Here is a 24,623-nt window from a genome sequence, read left to right on the forward strand (position 1 = left end):
CCTTACAAGGTAGCTAAAAGAGACATGGTTTTCCTTATCCGAACCTGGAAAAATTATTTGCAAATTTTCATGAAGACAGTTTACAGAAAGTGCATTGTCACTATAATGCACCTTGCAGCGATTCACTATGATCGAACGCCCGATATCCTGCATGTGTTGCTGCCCCGCTCCGGTCTGACAGAGTTCACCATCTTTTTAGTGGTGCATGTAAGTGCTTGGGCGTGCAACTCAATTTGAAAGTTAAATCCCGCGGTCAGTCCGAATCAGTCGGACTGTCCAATGGCATATCCCCTAATTTGTGTCGCACGGAGGCCAGCTGTGCAGCTGCGCCACACAAAGGGTCCGGTGCGACACAATTGCAGCGCACACACTACTTAAATACCTGTGGAAGCCATTTTAACATTGAAGAACGGGCATCGTCCGAAAAAAGTAATGTCTAGGAATATAAGGTGAAGTTCAGGAAATTATGTAAAATAATAAAGCAAGCAATAATGTTTCATTGTCTTACTGCTTCCAGCACTGAACTCCGAGCCCTAGTGCTGGGTGCTCTATGCATGTCTGTAATCACTGGCCTCAGCAGTACATGACACAAGACTACTGAGGCCAGTGATGTGTGGAAGTAGGTGGGTAGCAGGAGGATAACTAAAGCTCGTTATGCTTTTTTCAGTATTTATAGAACTTGGAAAACCAGTTAAAATGAAATAGACTTACTTTAGAAGGGAAGGAAAGAGAATCGTGCATTCAGCCCTGCAAACTAACCTGCAGGAGGAAAGAGACAGACAAACCCGTAAGTATATTTGACATCTGATATAGAATGAACAAGTGAATAAGTACTTTGAAATTCAGAAATACATTCCTGGCAGGATCATCAAATCTCTGTCCTGCTCTTTGTTTCCAGCATTACGTTCTCAGCCTGAAGTTTCTATCTCACTTTAAACACCCCCCCTGTTAGACATATCAACCGACCGTCCCAGTCCACGGCACAGTCCACGATTACGGAGTATCTCCTACTGTTACGGCCACTTAGAGGTGGTATGTCCTGGGACATTAACGCTATTGGTGCCCCCTATATACCGATAGAGATGATTGCAGTGATAATGTAGAGAGATGTGGTCTTTCTACACAGTGACTGTGCCTCGGCTGCTGTGTGAGGAAGAGCCAGAAGGGCAAGTGTAGGACGTCATCCTGTCTGCCGGTTTTAGTGCTACACACAACAGGAGGAGAAGAGGAGAGGACTGCTGCAGTAGAACAGGGAGGGGTAAGTATCTTTTTTTTTTTTAAAAAAGCAGTAACAAAGGCAGCACAGTTCGAAGGGAAGCTGCTTCTGGGGGGGGGGGGGGGGCGCAGTATGAAGGGGAACTGCTGCTGCAAGTGCTGTGGCCTACTAAGGCGCAAGAGATATCCACAGGATGCTCGTCCCCATTGGGACTAGTAGTAAATGCAATAGAAAAAGAAATAGTTAACAGCATCTATGTGTTTAAGATTATGGACAACAAGGGAGAAATTGTGACGACAGTGGCGGCACAGTGACTATAGGATACAGTGGCGGCCCAGTGAGTATTATGACTAAATTGACTGCTATGGGGGCACTGTATCTATTGGCTTCTGTGGGAGTATAATGGTCATTTCTAGGTTCCCTTCTATCATGCTACCATTACTTAGACCAGACAAAAATTATACAGCAGCCTACATTATTTTTACTGCTGTTAATGAAGTAGGTATGATGGAAGGGAACCTTCTGTATCTTTAACTCTATGGAATTTGGCAGTAAGTGGAGCAGCTTCCATTTAGTGCTGGTTTTCGTTACTCTCCTTCAGAGGGATAACCTCTTTGAAAAACTCCAAATTGGTAGGGGGCCCATAATCTTTATGCAGCCCGGGGCCCATGAAAGGTTTAATCCAACACTGGAACCTCATCATGACTGCATACATTTCTTTCAAGAATAGATTAGAACAGGTCCTGCAAAAGTAAGGTTTGGACTGCTTGGTCTACAGTAAGATTTCTACCTGGTAGGCTTCATCTTGCAGCTTTTGTTTCAGATACTCTTCCATTTTCAGTTCATTTTCGAGTTGGCGCACTGAGGCATTTTCATAGGTTTCTTCCTCATGTCTATTATATGGGTCTTCATGGACCCTGCAAAGATGTATTAGAATGAACAAGTTGTAGTTTCACCTGATTACACTTTCTTATACACGTCCATATGTTGGACAAGGTAAAAACCTTGGCTGCTAGCTAAAAGACACGAGACAGTTGTTCATAAGTCCAAGTGGTGGTGATCTGTGATCACCGGTTTACAGACCTGCTCTACTCCCGGTGCGTGAACCTCCAGGAACGCCTTTCTTCTCTCTCAGGTGCAATAAACTTGTGAAGGATGAGGATCGCACTCTTGCTTGTTAGTATCAAAACACTTTAAACTTTATTCTTGCATGGATACAGCGGTTACAACATAAAACAATATCTATAGATATTGTTTTATGTTGTAACCGCTGTATCTATAGATATTGTTTTATGTTGTAACCGCTGTATCCATGCAAGAATAAAGTTTAAAGTGTTTTGATACTAACAAGCAAGAGTGCGATCCTCATCCTTCACAAGTTTATTGCAGTTGTTCATAAGTGACTTTGTTTCGACCAATTCGCTGTGTGTGGGATTTAGGAAATCTACCAATGCTCCCTCTACCAATGCTGACATCCAACAGGTGCTTATAAGATAACATATAAAGGTGCTTTTGTGGTTTAATAGCAATTTGGCTGGTATCCTTTAACTCCACAAATAACTATCCCTGGGGAAAAATTAGGAGGTCCCCATACACACAGTCCCTGGTTGGTCTGTTGGGTTTGGACATAATTATTCAAATGTCATTTAGATAATTTGACATTTTAAAATAATTTTATTTTGTGGCCTTGTGCTTAAAGGAAACCTACCATGAGGAATCTACAATCAGAAGTAGATCTGATGGTATGTCCTGCTGCCTGCCTCTGTCCTAATCTGTAGTTTAATAATCCTGAAATTTTACTAACTTGTTAAAAAAACTTTATTTTAGTAACATGTGAATTAACTGCAGAGGCTACTGGTTAGGTTAGAACATGTCTGAGTAGCCTCTGCAGTAAATTTACATATTACTAAAATAAAGTTTTACACAAGTTAGGTTAGGTTCTAGGATTATTTAATTACAGATTAGTGCAGAGGCAGGCAGGAGGAATCTACCATCAGATCTACTTCTGAATCCTCTTGGATTCCTTTAAATAAAAAATAATATCAAGCTTTCCCCCTTCACTCAATACTCCATAATGAGAAAGAACTTGAGACATATTTGCATAAGTATTCAGACCCCTTGAGAAGTTTGTACACCTTTAGTGGAGTCTGCCTGTGGAAAATTCAGTTGGCTGAAGATGGAAAGACACCTATGCCATCTATGTACAGTCTCACAGGTAATGTACATAACCCAGCAATGAGGAGGAGAGGGCTGCAGCAGGCAGAGCTCAAGAGACAGAATTGTGTGGGGGAACAGATATGGAGAAGGGAACAAACTATTTCTTCCTCACTAAAAGTTTGGATGAACTTCCAAAAGAACTAACATTGCAGCACTTCACCAATCTGTATAAGCCTCATGTCTGGATGAAATAAGGCACTGTTCACCAACCCCCCACCTTCCCCCAATAAAATCCCTATAGTGGAGCGTAGGTCACAGCATAATGCTATGGCAGTGCTCTTCAGTGGTTTGGCAGGGAAACTGGACATGGGTCAGGTAAAGTTGAAGGGCACTAGGTATAGAGATATTCTAAATAAAAAATAGATCCAAATTCCAATGGCCCAAGGGTTCACGTTCCAGCAAGACACTGACTTGTTGCACACAGCAAGAAAAACACAGGAGTGGTTTAAGTATAACTATGAATGTCACTGAGTGGACCAACCAGAGCCATGGCCGAATATCTATATAAAGACCTGAAAGGAGCTGCCCACTAATAGTCCCCCTTCAAGCCTAACAAAGCTTGAGAGTATCTGCAGAAAAGAATACAAAACTCTCCACATCTAGGAGTGAGACATTGTGGCATCATATCCATGATGACCAGAGGCTGTATGCACTTCAACGAGTTGATAGATTATTACAGATTCATAACAATAAGTTCTCACGTTGTCATTACTGTCAAGATAATTTGAGACACTAAACACTACAGGATCTTATAAGCAATGGGTTTTGTGTCTCACATGTGAAAACTGTCCATGGTCTCTATTAAAAATAGCAACAAAAATAAAAACCAAACCAACAAATTTAACTGAAGATGGGTCCAATAAGACACATCAGACTCACCCCTGATGCTCTCCACAGCTTTGCAATACTTTAATGAAGTTAACGTAGCACAACCCTGACTTACAGCAATTGTGCTGTGAAGCGGGAGTGTACTACCCTGGCTTCACTAAAGGACTGTGCCAATGCTGAGAGCTCTGGATAAGTGCTTGTTTTTTTGTTTTTATTTTGACAGGCTTGGACAGAAATAATATAGGTCAATTTAGGGCACTAAACTACCAGTACATAAGGATTTGTTGCTAGTTTAGTGTTCCTTATCATTAAATCTACCATCAAAATCAAACATGGATAAACCAGGGACACTCACAGATTCAGGCACTGTGCCTGTGATAATCATCTTCTACTTCTATAGACAGTATGGGGTCTGCACAGCAACCAATCATATCAGGGATCTGAACATATAAAATGTTGTTCCAAATGACACAAAGAACAGAGATATGCTTAAAACAGATCCAGGTAAGTACACAAATGTAAATCTTTATTAACATATAAGCGTAGGCAGAACATACCAGACAAACATCTAAAATCTCTAAAACCTTATATAATAATATTCAATACCCACTAGACAGTGAAAACTGGCACAATCACCCTCCAACACCCTCACTTTCCAAAAAATGTCAGTGGTGGTCCATGGTTAACAAGACACATATAAATATCACACAATATCACCTATATTTCAATGTCCATTTCCCGCCCTTACTCTCTGTAGTCTGGGGCTTTCTCCTTTATTGGGTTCGGACAGTAGTCAGGTCTTAGTACTGACATCTATGTAATATCATGTGATATTCATATATATTTTGTTTACTATGGTACACCACTGACATTTTTTGGGAAGTGACGGTTTGGGGGTGAGTATACCAGTTTTTACTATCTAGTGGGTATTATATATTTTTATATACGGTTTTAAGGATTTTACATGTTTCTCTGGTATGTTCTGCCTATGCTTGTATGTTAATAAAGATTTTCATTTTTGTACTTACCCTGAATCTGCTGTGAGTATCTCTCTGTTGTTCGTGTAATTTGGAATCTTCTTAAAATTTGTTACCCATGGCCGCCTCCTTTCTAAAATAAACTTTTTAAAATTATCCTCATGAGCCTAAGGGGCTCTGGGGGTGTTTCCACAGACCCTCAGTGATGTCTTTTCACTGGTTGTTACAATGAGCAGAGCAGGTCTATCTTACCACAGTCACAGTGCCTGGATCTATGAGTAAGCGTCCCTGTTTTTATCATGCTTGATTTTGATGGTAGATTTTCTTTTAATACAATGCAGCAAAATGTGAAAAAAAGGGTCTGAAGACTTTGCAAAAGAATTGTATATTAACCCAATTAATGCCTAAAAGAATTTTGTAGAGTTCTAGGAACATGTTCAGGAAAGAAATAAGAAGAAAAGTGATAACAGATGCATACATATCTGTGCGAATATTTCCAGCAGCAGCAGAGTTATGGTTATAAGTTGGTTTTCTGGCGTGAATCTGAGCAAGGAAAGCTTTTTCTGAGGTTGGAGATGGGACTAGGTCTTCAAAGTGAACTCTCCCATACTCTGCATTCACATTGCCTTCTGCTTCATTGCCCACATCTAAAAAGAGAAAAAAAATAGTATATGAGGCAAACATTGTTATCAAAGCAACAAAGCAAAGTTTTATCTTTAGGCTATGTGCTGCAATGTTCACAAAGGCACAATGTGTGAACAGGCGCTGAAGTTCTATGCACCTTATTACATCAAACAGGATTATAACAAAAGGCTAACTACAATTATTCTTGTATAAGGCCTGGGCCTTATAGGCTTAAAAACACTATAAAATAACACTGTATAATATTATACATAATTGACATACTCAGTTATGAGCTTATCATGCTATTAAAAACAAGTGTGAAGGATAGAAAAAATACTTTATGTATCAAATGTTTTACCATCTTCAAAGACCATGTGATAGTAAATAATAGCCCTGTGTTACTTACTACCTTGTAAGCGGTTTTTATAAAGAAACCTACCTATTTTCTAGCACTTATTGCTCAGCTTTCACTTCAAGAGACCCCCAAGCAGCTGTCATCTTGTGTGCATTACAAGTGGACTGGACTTTTCTGCTTGCAATATTAAAGTGAATAAAAGATAGGGATTTGCAGAGCAGCAGCATTAAAAGGTCACAGTGTATCTTTTAAAGTGGAAATAACTACTGACACATTATCATTTGACTCCAAAAATTATGTGCTTGCAACAACTACTAAAAAACATAATTGCAGAAACCTTAAAGGGGTTGTCTGAGACCTTATTACAAATAGATAGGTGGCCGAGGGGGGGGGGGGGGCAGAACTGCTTAAAAAATAAACTTGTACTTACCTGAGTGTCCCGCAATGCCGTCTCTCCGGGCCGTGCTTCTTTTTGTTTACAGGTGCACAGAAGCTTCACTAAGAAAAGCTTTCGGTCGAGGTGGCCAGTTCCCCCCAGTCACATATCTATTTGCAATAGGGTCTTAGACAACCCCTTTAAGACTTTGCATTCAAGATTATACAAACCAAATATCCAATAATCTAAAGTTGGAGCAGTATCAGGCGGACCCCTACTTAAGAACACCTGACTTACAGATGACCCCTAGTTACAAACGGACCTCTGGATGTTGGTAATTTACTGTACTTTAGTCCCAGGGTACAATCAAATGTATAACAGTCAAATGTGTCTGCAATTAAAGGGATATTCCGATTTCAACAAGTAATGGATATTGTTTGAATAATGAAAAGTTATACAAATTTCCAATACACTTTCTATATCAATTCAGAACGGTTTTCCGCTTGCTGTTATTCTATAGAAAGCCTCATTGTTTATTTCCAGTGGACAGAAATCTGACCATGATCACATGGGTGGGCGGCTCTTAACATCACACAGATCTGATTACTCTCTGTGATATAACGAGCCATGCACCTGTGTGACCATGGTCAGATTTCTGTCTACTGGAAGTAAACATAGGAGTTTTCAATAGAATGACAACAAGCAGAGATCTAGAAAACCCCAAGGAATTCATAGAGAAAGTATATTGGAAAATTGTATAATTTTTCATCATACAAATAATAACATTAATTTGCCAAAGTGGGAATACCCCTTTAAGTTTTATAGTTAATCCTGGTTCTTATGACAATCCAACGTTTTTAAAATCCAATTGTCACAAAGACCATAAAAAAATTTGGGGTTACAACTTACATACAAATTCAACTTAAGAACAATGCCTGTAATTTCTTTTGGAAATTCCTTGTGGAATGTGAAAAATAATGCATATAGTCCATATAGACTCTGTACAATGACATATTTTCATAGGAATAATAACAAAAACTTTACCCTGACCCCACAGTTGTCATAACCAAAAACAAAATTAACAAAACTATTCCCGCACTTAGTCCGAATCAGTCGGGTTGTCCGTCGCCCACGCACCCGGATTTGTGTCGCATGCAAGTTGGCGCCAAAATCCAATCACATGCTCCAAAAAACCCACTTAAATGTGGCGCAAATCGGAAATAGTCAGGGAACCCGATGAAAATGCGCCGTTTGGACTCTTAGTAAATGTGCCCCATTATTTTCAATCTTTTCAATAAAGTCATAAAACTGTAGTCTATGGGACAGGCTCTAATTTCAATGATCCATTAAATGATTTATGAACGATTATTGCAGTGTAAAATACTGGTTCACGTAAATCATGGCTTATTTACTAATTATAACCCAAATACATGTACTGTAAGTATTTTAAGACCATGTTGCATATTTAAATACTGCGAAAATGGGGGACTAAATTTTAGTTGCCTGATTAGGTACATTGAGGGAGATCATTAAAGTGGCGCTCTCCCCGTCAGTCCTTTTACCAGCTAGCTGACGGCAACAATGTGCAGATACAAGTCTGTGGTGTTCTGCTTATAATATTTCTGGCACTAGCATCATTTTTTCCAGGCGTGCCAGACTCTCCGTGTAGCAGGCGGTGAGCAAGTAGTTCACCTTGACCACTCTTCTTTTGGTCTACACACCGTCACATTTCAGCACAAGAAAAATCACAGTCTTGTATTCACTGTTTCAAACAATGGCAAATCATGCCCCTGTTGGTCCAAAGTTGTTGGAGGTGGGGAAAAATTTATTTCTGGCAGTGAGTTCCAAAAAAATTGGTCACAAAGATGAAAAGTTAATGGGAGTTCCAGAGAAATAGCAGAAAAACATTTTTCTCACCACTGCAATGTTTGTACCATTTGCAGTTTAAAGGGAGCCTGTCACCACATCGTCGCATATACAGCTAGTGACAGGTTCCCATAGAGCCCTATTAACTAACTGACAACCTTCTTTTAGCCAAACATTATTTCCCGCACATCGATATTAATCAACTTTTATCTTCAGAGGGGAGCGTGTCCTGCTCAGCTGTCCCCTCCCATTTACTCCTCCCGATGTCCCCTTCCCTTTTCATAGCTTGCCTTGTGACTAAGGGGACTTCATCTAAGGTCCTTTACCAAGTTACATTTGAAACGTCTACCCCATGTATATATCTGATCACATGTAATCAAAGCAGCCTCCAACCCATCCTCCATGGAGGCTGCTGTGATTTCATATGATCAGATACATACATGGGGTAGCCATTGCAAATGTAATAGGAGCTTATATGACCTCACCCTGGTCACATGACATGAAGTGGCCAATGATGTACCAGGACTCTCTACCAGTGAGACCGGTCGAGCAGGACTAGGGAGGCAGAGCATTGCAGCGAACACTACATATACCGCCCCCTTTTAATAATCGGAATCAGGTGAGTTGCATATAAGTTTACAAACTTTTTGTAACATTGCAGCCATGGAAAGGAACAATTTAGAGATGAGGGCAATGATTTTTAATCATATTTTAATGGAGTATTTTTTTTGGGTGCGTTAATCTGTATGGCAGGCTCCCTTTAAGTAAGTTATAACATGAATTACCTTTAGCAAACAGATAAATCAAATTACCTAACTACCCATTATATAACTGAACACAGCATTAATCTGTTACTTGTAAAAATCAGTTCATTTCTCTTGAAACAAGCAAAGAGTATACTTAGTCAACCATCCTTACCAGACTTGAGCTCCTTCACTAGAGAAGACATGGTATTGGTTATAGAATCAGCTGCCACCAACAAGTCATTACGTAAATTTCTTCTTGCACCTAGAGACCAAAACAATAAGACAGAAGCTGTTGATATCTGCAGCACTTCCTTATACAACATCCATAGACCATGTTATATAGTAAGTTTCTCCAAGTACTTTAGCAAGTAGACATACTAGCCAGCTTCCTAGCAAAGTAGTGCATATAGAAAGGGTAGTAGATTGTATGCTGCATTTTGATATGGAAGTGATGCGAGTGAACTAATCTGGATAGGGTTGTGCACTGTGCTGCCACTCATTGGTGCCCTAACCTCATTCTGTTCCAAACTATCAGAGGAGGTGGCAGCATTAGATTAGGACTTAGATCTGATTTGTCACTCACCACAGGGTACATAAGAATTTAGCAGTCAGGTTCGTGAGGGACCATGGACTGCTGCGTTCCTTTTACATCCACATTTTTAAAAGGTGAAACCATCCATAAAGCTCATAAAATACGTGCATCCAAAATGTAAAAATAAGACTGACCATATAGAAACTGGCACCCGGATTTACTTTTAGGCCGCATGCACACAAGATGTAGTATGGGATGTGTGTTAGCCACTGGTCAACATCTATTTCTATTGGCACATACACGGCCGTGTGTTAGCCGACTGCCCGAGCCGCCAAACTCAGATGACTTATTACTCCTGCCCAAGTTTGAGGTCTGGATAAAAGAGCCACAAACATTAATGACATATAAGATGCAAACTATGGACAGTAGCTGCATTGTTTGTTGCCCTTGATATGCACACAATTGTGTGCAGGAGGCCTAAAAGTTACAGAGATATAGCCCAATTGGGGTTCAGATGCATCTAGGCTGAAGATATTCTGTTATGACTTACTCTGAGCAAATGCCTCTTGCACATCTCCACCAACCCCTGTGAGAGAGTCCTGAGGAGTGTGTGTTGGGGTGGAGCAAGCGGATACGGACCGTATAGGCATTGGGATAGGCCTGCTGATGGTGTGACTGGGAGAAGAGCGAGGAGAACCTGCCCCCTGAGTCTGTAAAACAAACAACAACCAATATTAGTAAATGTGTACGATGTTTTGTACCTTACTTATAGAGTCTCCTAGGATTGGGAGTTCATCCAGGCATTTTTACCATGTGTTCCTCACTTTTGATATTCAGGAACAATGCATTAACCTAACCGCAAAAGTTGTCACACTTTATAGAGAAAACAATGGGATCAGTTAGGTGTATAAAAAACTACAGCACCATGAACTTCCATTCCATTTGCCAGGTCCATAGGTAACAGAAATGAAACAAAAAGAGCCATCACGTAGTTGGAGCAAGTCATGCAGGTAATGTGTGATATATGGTCTCACCAGCTATAAACTAATACTAAGCAGCAAACAGTACAACTTATATCACATACTTTACTTAGCAACATGCACAACTACAACTTCGTAACCATGTAGGTGCCTTGTTAGCAGCATCAGTCCTACAGAATTTAGGTCAATTTTCACCTTTAAAAAACTACTTGATTAAAGTTTCATCTAAATACATTAACACAATCCAAACGTATAAAGTGCAGATAAATATCATATACAGTTCTAAAGATATAAATGGGCAAGTGGTGAAGGTGGATATTAACACATTTGGCAGAAAACAGCTGCATAGAGGTTATATCAGAGACCTTCTAATTCATAGCAAGTTTGTTACAGGCTAGAGGTTGCTTTCACACGGACGAGTGATTTCTCCAGTCCTGTATATCTGTGCTGATACAATCTGTCTTTCTATGTGACTTTTTTCATCCGTATGTGCATATGTCACCATATCCGTATAAAATATGGTGGGCTGGCAAATGATGGATGACTGGTTATTGGCTGCCAGACAGAATGCATCTCCCAGTAGTTCTGATCTCTGTGGATAGTGCACGTATATACAGTATACAGCGGTATGCAGCACGTACACAGCAGCCTGTATTTTATACATTTCTATAGACTGCTATGGGGCCCAAGGATCAGAAATAAATGTTAAACATAATACAATGAAGCACTAGCCCAGTACAGGAATATAGATTGTTGTTTCCATTTTCTGACTCGCTTATAAAGATTGACGGCTGTGATAGATTTTTTACACATTTGACAAAAGGTGTCATCAAATGTAAGGTACATGCCACCAAGTATTTATATTATTAGAAATATGTGATAAGAACCTTGTGACCAAAACTTTTGAGAACTTGTAAATAATAATACAGATAGACACGATTTACATTAATGCATACAACATGTTATACATAAAAATATTAAAAAATGTTTTACTTTTCTCAAAAGAACCTTTATAACCAAATTTAAGACACAAATTTAAGACACATTTAAGACACAAATCATTTAAAACTCTATGATAAATCTCATATGCCAAGAATCCAAAGACTGAAAAATATAGATGTGTTAGATGCTGGTTAATTTTCCTTATGGTTATGATAATACACCATTATTTTCACATGCCCAAACAGCCAAAGCATGCAGCCAGTGATGGCAATACACATGAGGACTTACTGCCTGTCTCAGCTCTTGTTCCTGCAAAATTTTCATACATAACAGAAAACAGATTATGAAGGATCATTAATACATATGAGGCTATAAAGTATTTGAGGCTCAGTTTAAAAATCTGGTACATTAGCAGTTTCTTCGAGAAACAGGGCCACTCCTGTCCACAGGTAACGTGTGGTCAGTGCTGACACAATCCATGGACAGGTGTGGCAGTTATTAGAGAAAAAACTCCATCTTTTGTAAATACTGTGCAAACCCTTTAAAGTATCAAGTTGGCTCGGTTTGGGCCGGTTCGATGGCTTCCATGTTGTTACTTTTCCAGTGCAGAAAGTCCTTGTTTTTCCATTTTGAGGCTACATTCACACGGCCCCATAGATGGCATCCATACCCGGGAGAAAGATAGGACATGTTCTATCTATCCCAATAATACGATGCTGTGCGCCATACATCGCTGTAGAGAGGGCGGGGGTGAGCAGTGCTACGGTACGGCGGGCACACGTATGTGTGAATATAGCTTAAGACACAGCTATCACTGAGCAATCAGAGCTGAACTTTGCAGTGGAAAAGTGACCAAAGCAAAAAACCAACTCAAAGGTACCTGCTACTGTATTAGAAAAGTAAGTGCACTATCAAAAACTAAAAAGAAAATTCTATAAAGTACCTTCAAAAGTTTCATGAGCCCTTCAAGCTGTACCATCAGCTCCCTCCTACTTTCTTGCAATGCAGACATCCTCTGCTCAAGTTCGTCTTTTCGCTGTCTGAAGGAGGAAAAGAATCAGATTAGAAAGATCCTAATGTATTCACCAATATAGATTACCATCAACTGGCATCTCAAAAAAATCTGTACTGGAGTATCATTGGGACATTTAAATAGCCATAAACAACTATACTAGTTTATGGGGCCTTTTGGGGGATATACCATTTCTTCATCCGTTAAATTCTCATCCACCCGCTACCTCCTCTGTCTGCAGATGTATAGTGTCTACTGAGGCTTAAAGCGAAAAAATAGCTCTTGGGATGTTGGACAACTTTGATTACTTTTATTATCTATGCCTAGCTGTTTCTTTCCTCCTCAGTTTAGCTTTATCTCCCTAGAGTAGCTGTTACTCCTGGCTTTTTGAGTATTTACACTACAAATACAGGACAATTTCACATAGGGAAGGGACTGCCGCTCCCTTCTCACTCTGGAGGGAGGAGGGAGAGATCATGAAAGGCTGCACTGTATAGTTGGCAGGAGAGCCTTTTAACTGTGCAGATCTGTGGATGCTAAAGTCTAGTGCAAAGAATAGAAGTAGAAGAGCTCCCCAGTTCCCTATAAGTCCTCCATCCCAGTCTGTGATTCTGCAGAAGTTTCTCTGTCTTTCTCTGCACCCCTTCCCCCAGCCTATACTAAATGTAAATGAAAGCTGTGTGCTCATACAGCATAAACTAAGCAGTTCATGTAACTATTTCTCTGCTGGTTTCTACTACTTATGCATGTGATTGAAGCTATTAGGCTAGACGCTGCATTGATCCTGCATATACATACTATGCTGTATTCAGTGGATTATATGTGCTGTCTATTATCTTTCCCATGACTGTACCATCTCTACCAGGGGAGGAGTAACATGGTGAATATCCTTTTCTCTATATCTAATCTAAGCGACCATAGCTAGACAGCCAGTAGACTGCACTGTTATTACAACTGTCGGGGAGATCAGTGGTTCTACGCTAATAATCACAAATTCTTGTTCATTGCAAGAAATTGTGATTAATTATGCAACTATGCACGGCATGGAGGGGTCATAAAAGTACGCAATCTACACCAGGTCGGACCTGGCATAGTTTTGTCACCCAGCTCAACATGGCGGCAGATACATGAGGTCTAAGCCGCATGATGCATCCTCTGCGGCGGCGGGCTTTATCATATGCCAGCGCATAATAAATCTCCTTCTGTGTGTCAGTATTGTGCCTTGTTATCAGTAGTGACAATGCTAGAAGTATGTTCTCCCTTTTGTGGTCAGTATGTGTGGGGCAGTCTATGCTGTTGCATCATCTAGAAAACCTTAATGGGGAGATGTATCAGGAGCACCGGTGTTTGATAGTGGTCACGCCCCCCTGCCAGATACATTAATAGGCCCTGCATAGCATACTGGCGGCATTGGCGCTGTAAGAACTGCAAATTCTTGCAAAACCTGGCATAGAAGCCTTCTACATCTACTCATGGTTTTTACGTTAACTAAGCCATGCCGCTTCTATTACAATGGCACTGCATATGATGTGCAAAGCAAATGAGTGGTCAAAACATGGACTTAAGCAAGCGTCCAGATGATGCAGTTTTAGGTGTGTAAACCAGAATTGGAGTAAAAAAAAAAAAAGAGCAGGAGTAGCACCTCTCAATTATTTGTTCTCAATCCCATTATATCTGTATTAGATCTGCACATACTTTTGACTTCAAAAACTGCATATGAAAACCCCAATTTGTGTACGCCCCAAATCATGGCCAAAACGCTAAGCAGTACATATTCCTGATCACATTGATAATAAAAAATCCAATGCTCCTGTCACCAATGGTCCATGTATATATTTATATAAACATGACGGTCACTGATGGTCCATATATGTCACGCTCATAGTTCACTCCTGCTGCAGCCGCTGCCCACGGGGTTGGCTTAAACAGTCTGCAGCCAGGAACCCCATGGTTGTGACGTCGTCGTTATCTGTATATATACCCGCAGAGAGGGGAGGCATAGGGCTGGATCATAGCACAATGGGGAGGTATATATAGCTTCTTTCTTGTTTTTACAGCCCTTTCAAAGAAACTGAAGCCCAGACAATCCCATTAACGTCAAAATTTTTAATGTACCGTATACACACAAGCATAAGCCAAGGCCCCTTATTTTGGCACAAAAATCGGAGAAAACTTATTGACTCGAGCGTAAACAGCAACTACGCTTTAATAAACAATGTCGAGAAGCCGTCTCCCCTTATCAATAAAATGTCAAGCAGCAGCCTCCTCTCATTAATAAAATGTCCAACAGAGACCCTCTATACATAAAAATGTCCAGCAAGGCCCTCCTTTAAAAAAAAACAAAACCCTTTTATGATAAAATGATAAACTTGGTACTCACCTCTGGGGCTCACCCCCGGCCTGTCTTCTACGCTCAGCTCTGGCTTCCCGGCAGTGCGGGCAAAGGCACGTCTATGCTCTCTGCCCGCACACACACACCATGACGCAGCATGTCGCAGACTGATGACGTCACGCCACATCACAGTGTGTGCGTGCGGGCAAAGAGTATAGGCATTCCTTTGACCGCACCGCCGGGAAGCAAAAGCTTGGCATAGAAGAAGAGCCAGAAGAAAAGAGAATGCCGGGGTTGAGCACTGGAAGGGAGCACCATTTTTTAAGTTAAAAAATTATGCGGAAATACTTGGCTTACACACGAATATATACGGTACAGACATAATGGCCAAATACTCTATTTTTAGCATTCAGCGTGCACTTGTAAAACACATGGCAAATATAGAATAAAGGTCCTTTAAAAGAAAAATCCATTTATGTAATAAGTTGCTTTGTAATGCCATTGCTTTCTTAATAAATTGATCTCCATACTTGATCTACAGTGGTCTTTTTCATTTGAGGTTTGCCTTATTGGACACCCCTGCTGACAAGATGAGTGTTCTCATGCTTATTATTACCTCCATGGATGAAGACAGTATGGAAATACTCTGCCTCATAATGATTTACTGATGCCAAGCTGTGACAGTTTTCATCTTTTGTTACCTGAGCAGTCGGAGTTCTGCCAGGAGAGTGGGATTCTGTTGTGCTTTTTCAGGTGTGGGCTGAGAGGCCTGTTCATGTTCAATCCTTAACCTTTGTATTTCCTGCAATATTTCTCTGAAAACGGAGATGGGACACAATGTTACTGCAATATACATCACAACAGAAATTAGCAAGGAAGAAAACGGGATTTTCCTATATAAGGTTCTCTCTGCAGCCTTTATGAATCATGTCTTCTTCAATAACTTTACATTCCATGGTCAGTGAGTCATTCTTCCCCACTTAGTTTCCAAAGTATTGCTGGTCTCATTCTGCACTTCAATTAAAAAGTTAGAACTACTTAATGGGTATAACTAAAAATTGCATTTTATAGCAGCTACAATGGATGTAAGAAAAATTGAGGAATTTATTATAGGGAGTTTGATTTGTATGTGGGTTTCTTTAAATATTTTAAATTATTCAAAATAAAAGTAATATTTGACATTTTTTACCACATTTTTACCAAATCACTAGAATTTACCAGGTGAGGTATGAAATTTCCTTTCTAGAATTTCATCTTGAGACATATAACCCTATAAAAACACTGTCATAGCGAAATGAACAATTAAATGTCATATTTTGCCTAAAATGAGTCCTGTGGGTGAACATAATTTCAGATGCCCCAATCTTCTGTTCTATAGCACTTAGGAACGTGCTTCAGGTGTTATATGAAAGATTAGAATCTCATATTTCAGATGACATCTGTCACATACAAAGCCAGAGATGCAGGCATGTAAAAAAAAACTCTGAAAATCTTTACTTTCAATATAATTTCTAGGGAATATAATTTACATTTTGTACAGTAAATATTTCACAATATATGATGCATAGCTAAAATACCTGCTGTCCTTATTTTTATGTTTTTGGGGTTGTTCTTCCACATTGAACACCGGTAGTTTGAGACACTTCTCCTTTCTATCTGGTCAGGGATGGAACAGGAATGATAGCAAACTTTTTTTGTCTATAACCAATGTACAAAAAAGGATCAAAAAGCGATCCTGGAAACTACAGACCTGTGAGTCTAACTTCTGTTGTGGGAAAAATATTTGAGGGGTTTGTTAGAGATGCTATCCTGGAGTATCTCACTGTACATAACCTTTTAACCCAGCATAACCACGGGTTTATAAGGGATCGGTCCTTTCAGACTAATCTGCTTCTATGACGATGTAAGTTCCAGACTGGATCTGGGGGAGGCTGTGGATGTTGTATATCTGGACTTTTCAAGGCATTTGACACAGTGTCCCATAACAGGTTGGTATATAAAATGAGACTGCTGGGACAAGGAGAAAATCTGTGTATTTGGGTAAGTCATTGGCTTAGTGATAGAAAACAGAGGGTCGTAATGGCACAGGGATCAGTACTGGGGCCACTTATTTTTAATATTTTTATTAATGATACTAAGATGTGTAAAGTAATAAATACTGAGGCCAATAGTTTAGCATTACAGAGGGATTTGTGTAATCTGGAGGAAAAATGGTTGATGAGGTTTAATGTAAATAAATGTTAAGTCATGTGCTTGGGAACAAGAAGTATAATTATGTTCTAAACAGTCAACTTCTTGGTAAAACTGCAGCTGAAAAAGACTTGGGGGTATTGGTGGATGGAAAACTTAAATTTTAGTGACTAGAGCGAGGCAGCTGCTGCTAAAGCAAATAAAATTATGGGATGTATCAAGTGCGTGGAATAGATTCTCATGGTCAGACAACACATGGAATATTGTGTACAAGGGGCAGGACAAGGGGGCATCCTCTGCACCTACAGGAGAGGCGATTCTATCATCAACATAGACAAAAGTTCTTTACTGTAAGAGCAGTGAGACTATGGAACTCTCTGCCGCAGGAGGTTGGTATGGCGGACTCTATGTACATGTGCAAGAGAGGCCTGGATGCCTTTCTGGAGAGCAAAAATATCAAGGGTTATGGGGTAAAAACATTTGTTTATTTCTTAAGGGTTGGACTTGATGGACTTGCCTCTATTTCCAGCCTTATATACTATGATACTATGAACTGCATGTGGTGGTGGGACAATGTACAGCTACAAGCAAAGAGTTTGCTATAATAATAATAATAATAATAATAATTCTTTATTTATATAGCGCACACAGATTACGCAGCGCTGCACAAGCATGTCAAATTGGTCCCTGTCCCCATGGGGCTCACAATCTAAACAACCTAACAGTATGTTTTTTTTGAAGTGTGGGAGGAAACCGGAGGACCCGGAGGAAACCCACGCAAACACGGAGAGAACATACAAACTCTTTGCAGATGTTGACCTGGGTGGGATTCGAACCCAGGACCCCAGTGCTGCAAGGCAGATGTGCTACTCACTCAGCCACCGTGCCGCCCCGGGCCCCACACTATAAGAAGGCGCTATTGGCTGTAGGTCTGATGGATTACTAGAGAGAAAGAGGGAGTGCCTCAGACTACTGCAGCCCAGTATTCACAGAAACTGGTTCCTCATTGCATAGAAAGAAAGAATGGACTGCAAATTAGATAAACCACACCAGAAAGTAAAAAAGGGGGCAGCAGGTTTGTATTTATTGTGATAATCAGATAGTTGGGAGTTCTTCACCTTCTGTCTATCACTTTTTTCAAGTGAGCACCATGTACTTTCACAGGCCGTGATGTGACTTCTATTCATCACGGGGCTTGTTTGCAGCTCAGTCCAATTTAAGTCCAAAATGTTAAGGGCAGAATGGGTCACATCTCTTGTCTGAAATGTTCTAATTGTTGAGAGTGGCGGGTGTTGTTCCACCACCAATCTGATATTGATCATCTATTCTAAGGATAGGGGATGAATAAAACAAAACCCTGAAATATCCCTTTAATCCAGTTAAAAGTAATATTTCCCTGCAGTGTAACAACTTTACTACCTGAGTAGCCACAGGAGAAACCATAATAACTTCAAGAAATGCCAGGCACTGTACCTATTTTTATTTTCCAGCTCGGCAATAAGCTGTCTCTGCTGCTTATTTGCATCGATCGTAAAGGAGATGTCTGGGCCTCTCTGCTGACTCTGCTGTAATAAAAGAAAACATTCTTATCCAGAAATCTCCCGGCATACCCGCTCATAACAAACACAACGACACCCGATAGGGAAATAGACAATCCACTGTAAGACGTGCTAAATGTAGAAAAAATAACAAAACCATATTTTCTTCTTTCAAGCCGTTTTGCTTCAAGGATGGTTATTTTCATTCTGTACAAAATAGCGTTATAAAAAGATAACTGTCTGTTCAGACAATATTTCTATAGCATGCATTTCTAGTATAATCACTAGATATATCATCAGTGCTTGTGAAATGGTGGTCCTGCCTATGGACTTCTGAGAACTGTTCACTCCCCACCTTCAAAAATCTTTTTGAATCTTTTTAACTTTTTTATTTTTCCATGTAAAGAGCTGTGTATGGGCTTGTTTTCTGCGTAACAAATTGGACTTCATTGTGGTGGTATTTAATATTCTATGCCGTATACTGGGAAGCGGGAAAAAAATTCTGAATGCAGTGAAAATTATGAAAAAACACACTTGCTCCATTTCTTGTGGGCTTGGATTTTCCGTCTTTCAATGTCTACTTTATACGTTGGGTCAGTATAACCATGGGGATACCAAATTTGTATAGGTTTTATAATGTTTTCATACATTTACAAAAATTAAAACCTACTGTACAAAAAAAAAAAATCTTCATTTTTCCATCTTCTGGCGCTAATAACTTTTTTATACTTTGGTGTAGGAGCTGTGTGTGATGTCATTTTTTGCGACTTTTTATGACGTTTCAAATGCTCCTAATTTTAGGACTGTACGACTTTTTGATCACTTTTTATAGAATTTGGGAGCTATTTTCCGTTATATGGTTAAACGCAGTGATAAAACTGTATTATATTTTGATAGATCAGGCATTTATGGACACGTTGATACCTAACGTGTTTATGATTTTTACTGTTTAATTATATTTATATGACTTCTAAGGAAAGGGGGCGATTTAAATTTTTAGGGTTTTTTCATTGTCATTTTTTCTTTTTTTAAAATTTTTTTTTAATTATTTTTCAGACTCCCTAGGGCAGCGATTTTCAACCTTTTTTGAGCCGCGGCACACTTTTTATACTTAGAAAATCCTGGGGCACACCACCAACCAAAATAGCACAACAGGACACTAAAACAGTCATAAAAGGCCTCCCTTTACTAATAAAAAGGCCCTAGCTGCCTCCCTTTACTAATAAAAAGCCCCTGGCGGCCTCCCTTTACGAATAAAAAGCCCCTAGCTGCCTCCCTTTACTAATAAAAAGCCCCTAGCTGCCTCCCTTTACTAATAAAAAGCCCCTAGCTGCCTCCCTTTACTAATAAAAAGCCCCTAGCTGCCTCCCTTTACTAATAAAAAGCCCCTAGCTGCCTCCCTTTACTAATAAAAAGCCCCTAGCTGCCTCCCTTTACTAATAAAAAGCCCCTAGCTGCCTCCCTTTACTAATAAAAAGCCCCTAGCTGCCTCCCTTTACTAATAAAAAGCCCCTAGCTGCCTCCCTTTACTAATAAAAAGCCCCTAGATGCCTCCCTTTACTAATAAAAAGGCCCTAGCTGCCTCCCTTTACTAATAAAAAGGCCCTAGCTGCCTCCCTTTACTAATAAAAAGGCCCTAGCTGCCTCCCTTTACTAATAAAAACCTCTAGCGGCCTCCCTTTACTAATTAAAAGACCCTAGCGGTCTCCCTTTACAAATTAAGAGCCCCTAGCGGCCTCTCTTTACTAGTTAAAAGGCCCTAGAGCCCCCCCTTTACTAATTAAAAGGCCCTAGAGCCCCCCCTTTACTAATTAAAAGGCCTTAGAGGCCCCCCTTTACTAATTAAAAGGCCCTAGAGGCCCCCCTTTACTAATTAAAAGGCCCTAGAGGCCCCCCTTTACTAATTAAAAGGCCCTAGAGGCCCCCCTTTACTAATTAAAAGGCCCTAGAGGCCCCCCTTTACTGATTAAAAGGCCCTAGAGGCCCCCCTTTACTAATTAAAAGGCCCTAGAGGCCCCCCTTTACTAATTAAAAGGCCCTAGAGGCCCCCCTTTACTAATTAAAAGGCCCCAGAGGCCCCCTTTACTAATTAAACGGCCCTAGAGGCCCCCCTTTACTAATTAAAAGGCCCTAAGGGCCTCCCTTAACAAATAAAAAGCCCCAGCCTACCTTTACTAATAAAAAAAAAGACCCTAGCTGCCTTCCCTATACAAATAATAACCCTATATACTTACCCTTGATGTCTTCTTCCGCGTACCTTCACTCCTAATGGCGATCCGCTCACCTTCTGTAGCTCCTGCACCGCGCGCCTCTGGTCACGTGACTTACGCGACCTGACCTCAGGTCGTGTCAGTCACGTGACATGGGCCGCGCGGTACAGGAGCTACAAAAGATGGGCGGATCGCCGACGCGGGGCTTGGAGGTAAGTATGGGCGCAGAAATACGGGGGCGCGGCGGCGGCAGCTCGACACCGGGGCAGCTTAGTTCGGGGAACTTTCCCCCGCGGCACACTCAACCTTGTGTCACACAGGTTGAAAATCACTGCCCTAGGGTACTTTAATCCTAGGTTGTCTGATTGATCCTACCATATACTGCCATACTACAGTATGGCAGTATATGGGGATTTTGCACACCATCTATTATAAAGTGCAAATCGCCTAAAACATGATAGCTTCTGATCTTTTTGTGACCCGAGGCTGTCATGGCAACCGATTGTTGCTCCCCGATGATGTAACAGGTAGAGCCAAGATGGCGGCGATCGCGGGTGTCAGCGACGGGGGTTTGCTTCATTGTGAAGCAAGCACCCGATGAGTATGAAGAGGGCTCAGCCTATGAGCCCTCTTCATTCTACCCCATGCGCAACAAGATGTAAGGGTACATCTTATTGTGCTATGGGGTTAAAGGTAACCTCTCACCAGGGACCTCATCTTCACTGAGGACAGGTTGCAGAAGCCCATTACACCTGCATTGCTAAGATTCCTGAGTATTTGCATTATAATAGAATTGTGTGTTTTAACCTACCTGGCTTCCTCACAAAAGCCTTTGGTGAGTCCCAGGGTAAGTTTTGGCTTAGAATGTATTAAAAAAAAAAACCATGTGACTTGTCTGTGTTGCTCACTCACTCCGCAGTTACCACTCAGATGAAGAATAGTAAACCAAGTACACTTACATGGAGGTGTGTGCCCCCTCTGGCAGGATCTGTTCTTCTTTTAGCTTCCTTTGCCCTTGTTTTTAAGAAAAACATTACTTTAAAAAGTATGCAAATGAGCCTGAGGGGCTCCAGACGCCATTAAAACTTATGGAGGCCTGGAGCCCTGCAGGCTAATTTACATAATTTTCAAAGCCTTCTTTTGTAAAAACCAGGGCATAATAAGCTAAAAGAAGAGTGGATCCTGCCAGAGGGGGCACACACCAGTATGTCAGTGTGCTTGGTTTATAATCCTTCATCCTGGTGGCAGATGCCCTTTAAACACATAATAAATTATAATAATAGTAATACAAATGCTCAGAAAAGGCAGAAAGGCATCTTTACAATGCAGATGTAAAGAGCTTCTGCAACCTGTCTTTAGTGAAAATGAGGTAACTGGTGACAGCTTCCCTTGAAGGATCATTCCTTAAAGGGGTTGTCCCAAGTTAGGAAGTAATTCCTAATTCACAGGATTAATGATGCTTGGAGTCCCATCCTCGGCTCTGCATTAGGTCTGTGAAATTGAGTCGGGGGTTAATGGACTGCTCACAATTCTGTGTCTCTGGTTTAAGAAAAGCAAAATAAATCACCATTACTTCCAGGAGTACAACCCCTTTAATTCTATGAATCGTCTACTTGTATTGATAATACTTTCTTTTTTCTAAATGATAATTCTTGCTTGTGGTAATGCATTATTTCTAGGCAACAGCAGATTTTCTTTCTAGCAGGTTTCATTTAAACCCAACAAAAGCCCACCAACAGATACACTATCATCCTCTAGTATCAGAGTCACAGCAGCAACCAATTGTCATGTCGACTTGAAATCATTAAGGTGACTTGCTTTTTGTAGAGAAGAACTTTACTAGCCAAGCTGCCATGTTTGATGTGACAACTGCACAAAAGATTACCAGGTTAAAAAGGTGACATCTTACAAAATATATAGAAAAAGATGTGGAATTAGTTGTGAAATACATACATCTTAAAGCGCAACTCCAATTTTTTTCCACAAATTCAGAACAACTTTGCCTTTAATCTTGATTACTTCTGTCCTCTATAGTTTAAGACTCTATCTAAACAGCAGGAAAGCTGTTAACCCTTACGTCTCAGACCATACACATTGGGACACATTTACTAAGGGTCCACACGGCACATTTTCATCTGGTTTCCCGACTATTTCCAATTTGTGCCGCATTTAAGTTAGGGTTTTTGGCGCACATGATCGGATTTTGGCGCAATTGCGCCGACTTGCATGCGACACAAATTGGGGTGTGGTCGACGGATAACCCGACTGATTCGGACTAAGCGCGGGATGTACAACAAATTGTGTCGCAAGACAGTGCACTCACATACACCGGGAAGAAGGTGAACTCCTGCGGACCTCAGCAGGGGAAGAGACAGATGCAGGAAAATGGATGCACGATCTTGAAGAATCGCGTCGGACTTCATCCTCGTCGGAGAATGCACCGCGGGGATCGCGACAGGACTAGGTAAGTCAATCTGCCCCATTATGTCACTGTTTCGCTGTTGGTTTTTACTCATACTACATGCTCAGTGTTCTTTCATGTGATAAACACTGTCAGGCTAGTCATTATTTACTCCTGTATGTACACACCATGCAGAGATCAGCAGATTAACTTCTCTATGGACATACTGCTAAATTACTTAATGAGAGAACACAATGCATCATGGGAACTACAGGCAGCCTAAATTTGACTCAACTTTGGGCCAAAGACACAAACATGTTAGTATCTGCCCAATTCACTGCTGCTGAGGAAGATTTCTTACAAGTAGCTTCAAAACAGAAAATGGCTAGAAATAAAGGGGTGAGTGCCACAATATGGGCATATTTCTGTTGGTTTATAAAAAGGGAATCACATATCACATATATGGTAAACATCATTATAAAATTAGAGTTACACTTTAAGGCATAATACATCTTGCTGCATTATGTTATTAGACTGTCCAATTTTAATTAACTTAAATTCAATAAAGCATTGTTTTTGGTTTTTTCATTTCCTCCTATAGGGAATCATGACTTAGCCACTGATGCCATTGACAAGCCCCACATGTTTAAGTCAATAATTTTTTGAATTTTGTATCTGTTTTGTTTAGCAGTTTTCCTCTGTAATAGGGACATCCATATGATGCCTAGTAACAGAGAAAATGGCCCCTGCTGTTTTAATGGCAGAGATCATCTGTGTCTGCAAAGACTTAAAAGAGGAATTCCCATGAAGACAAGTTTCTTATATGTACTCAGGATAACAAAATAACACATTCGCTAATTCACTGTTAATAACAAAAATTTAGCATTTCACCGATATAGTTCAAACCTGTCTATATCAGTCCTAGTGTACACAATTTCAGTTGCCCCTAGACACGGCCCTGTAACCTCTGACTTAGGATCATGGCCCCCCATCTTGGATTTCAGTGTGACATTGTGCAGCTGAGATTTCTGTCTCTCTCTGCTCTGCTCTGTGCCTGTAGCCCCGTCCCCCGCAGCTCAGCAAGTAGCTCAGACACTCACTTCCTGCCAGCAAACACATTGGGGCACATTTACTTACCTGGTCCGTTCGCGATCCAGCGGCGCATTCTCTGCGCTGGATTCGGGTCCGGCCGGGATTCATCAATGCAGTTCCTCCGCCGTCCACCAGGTGGCGCTGCTGCGCTGAAGTCCGCTGGAATGCCTCGAAATACACCGGCCTACC

General features: G+C 40.7%; 1 protein-coding gene across 21 annotated transcripts in view; it reads right to left on the reverse strand.

Moving 5' to 3' along the window:
* DTNA (dystrobrevin alpha) overlaps positions 1-24,623 on the reverse strand; it is a 175,252-nt gene that overhangs the window by 5,350 nt on the left and 145,279 nt on the right. For 9 of the 21 annotated variants that reach the window (XM_072151969.1, XM_072151966.1, XM_072151968.1 and 6 more), the window contains 8 exons: positions 18,667-18,758; positions 15,705-15,818; positions 12,603-12,699; positions 11,948-11,968; positions 10,288-10,447; positions 9,378-9,467; positions 5,717-5,885; positions 2,007-2,133 (listed from right to left, as the gene is read on the reverse strand). In XM_072151969.1, coding sequence (XP_072008070.1) covers positions 2,007-2,133; positions 5,717-5,885; positions 9,378-9,467; positions 10,288-10,447; positions 11,948-11,968; positions 12,603-12,699; positions 15,705-15,818; positions 18,667-18,758 — 870 coding nt within the window. Of the gene's footprint in view, positions 1-711; positions 760-2,006; positions 2,134-5,716; positions 5,886-9,377; positions 9,468-10,287; positions 10,448-11,947; positions 11,969-12,602; positions 12,700-15,704; positions 15,819-18,666; positions 18,759-24,623 lie in introns of all 21 variants that reach the window. The other 12 variants (XM_072151972.1, XM_072151984.1, XM_072151985.1 and 9 more) reach the window with 5 other exon arrangements.

This window comes from Engystomops pustulosus, chromosome 5 (assembly GCF_040894005.1).
Source record: "Engystomops pustulosus chromosome 5, aEngPut4.maternal, whole genome shotgun sequence".
NCBI lineage: Eukaryota > Metazoa > Chordata > Amphibia > Anura > Leptodactylidae > Engystomops > Engystomops pustulosus.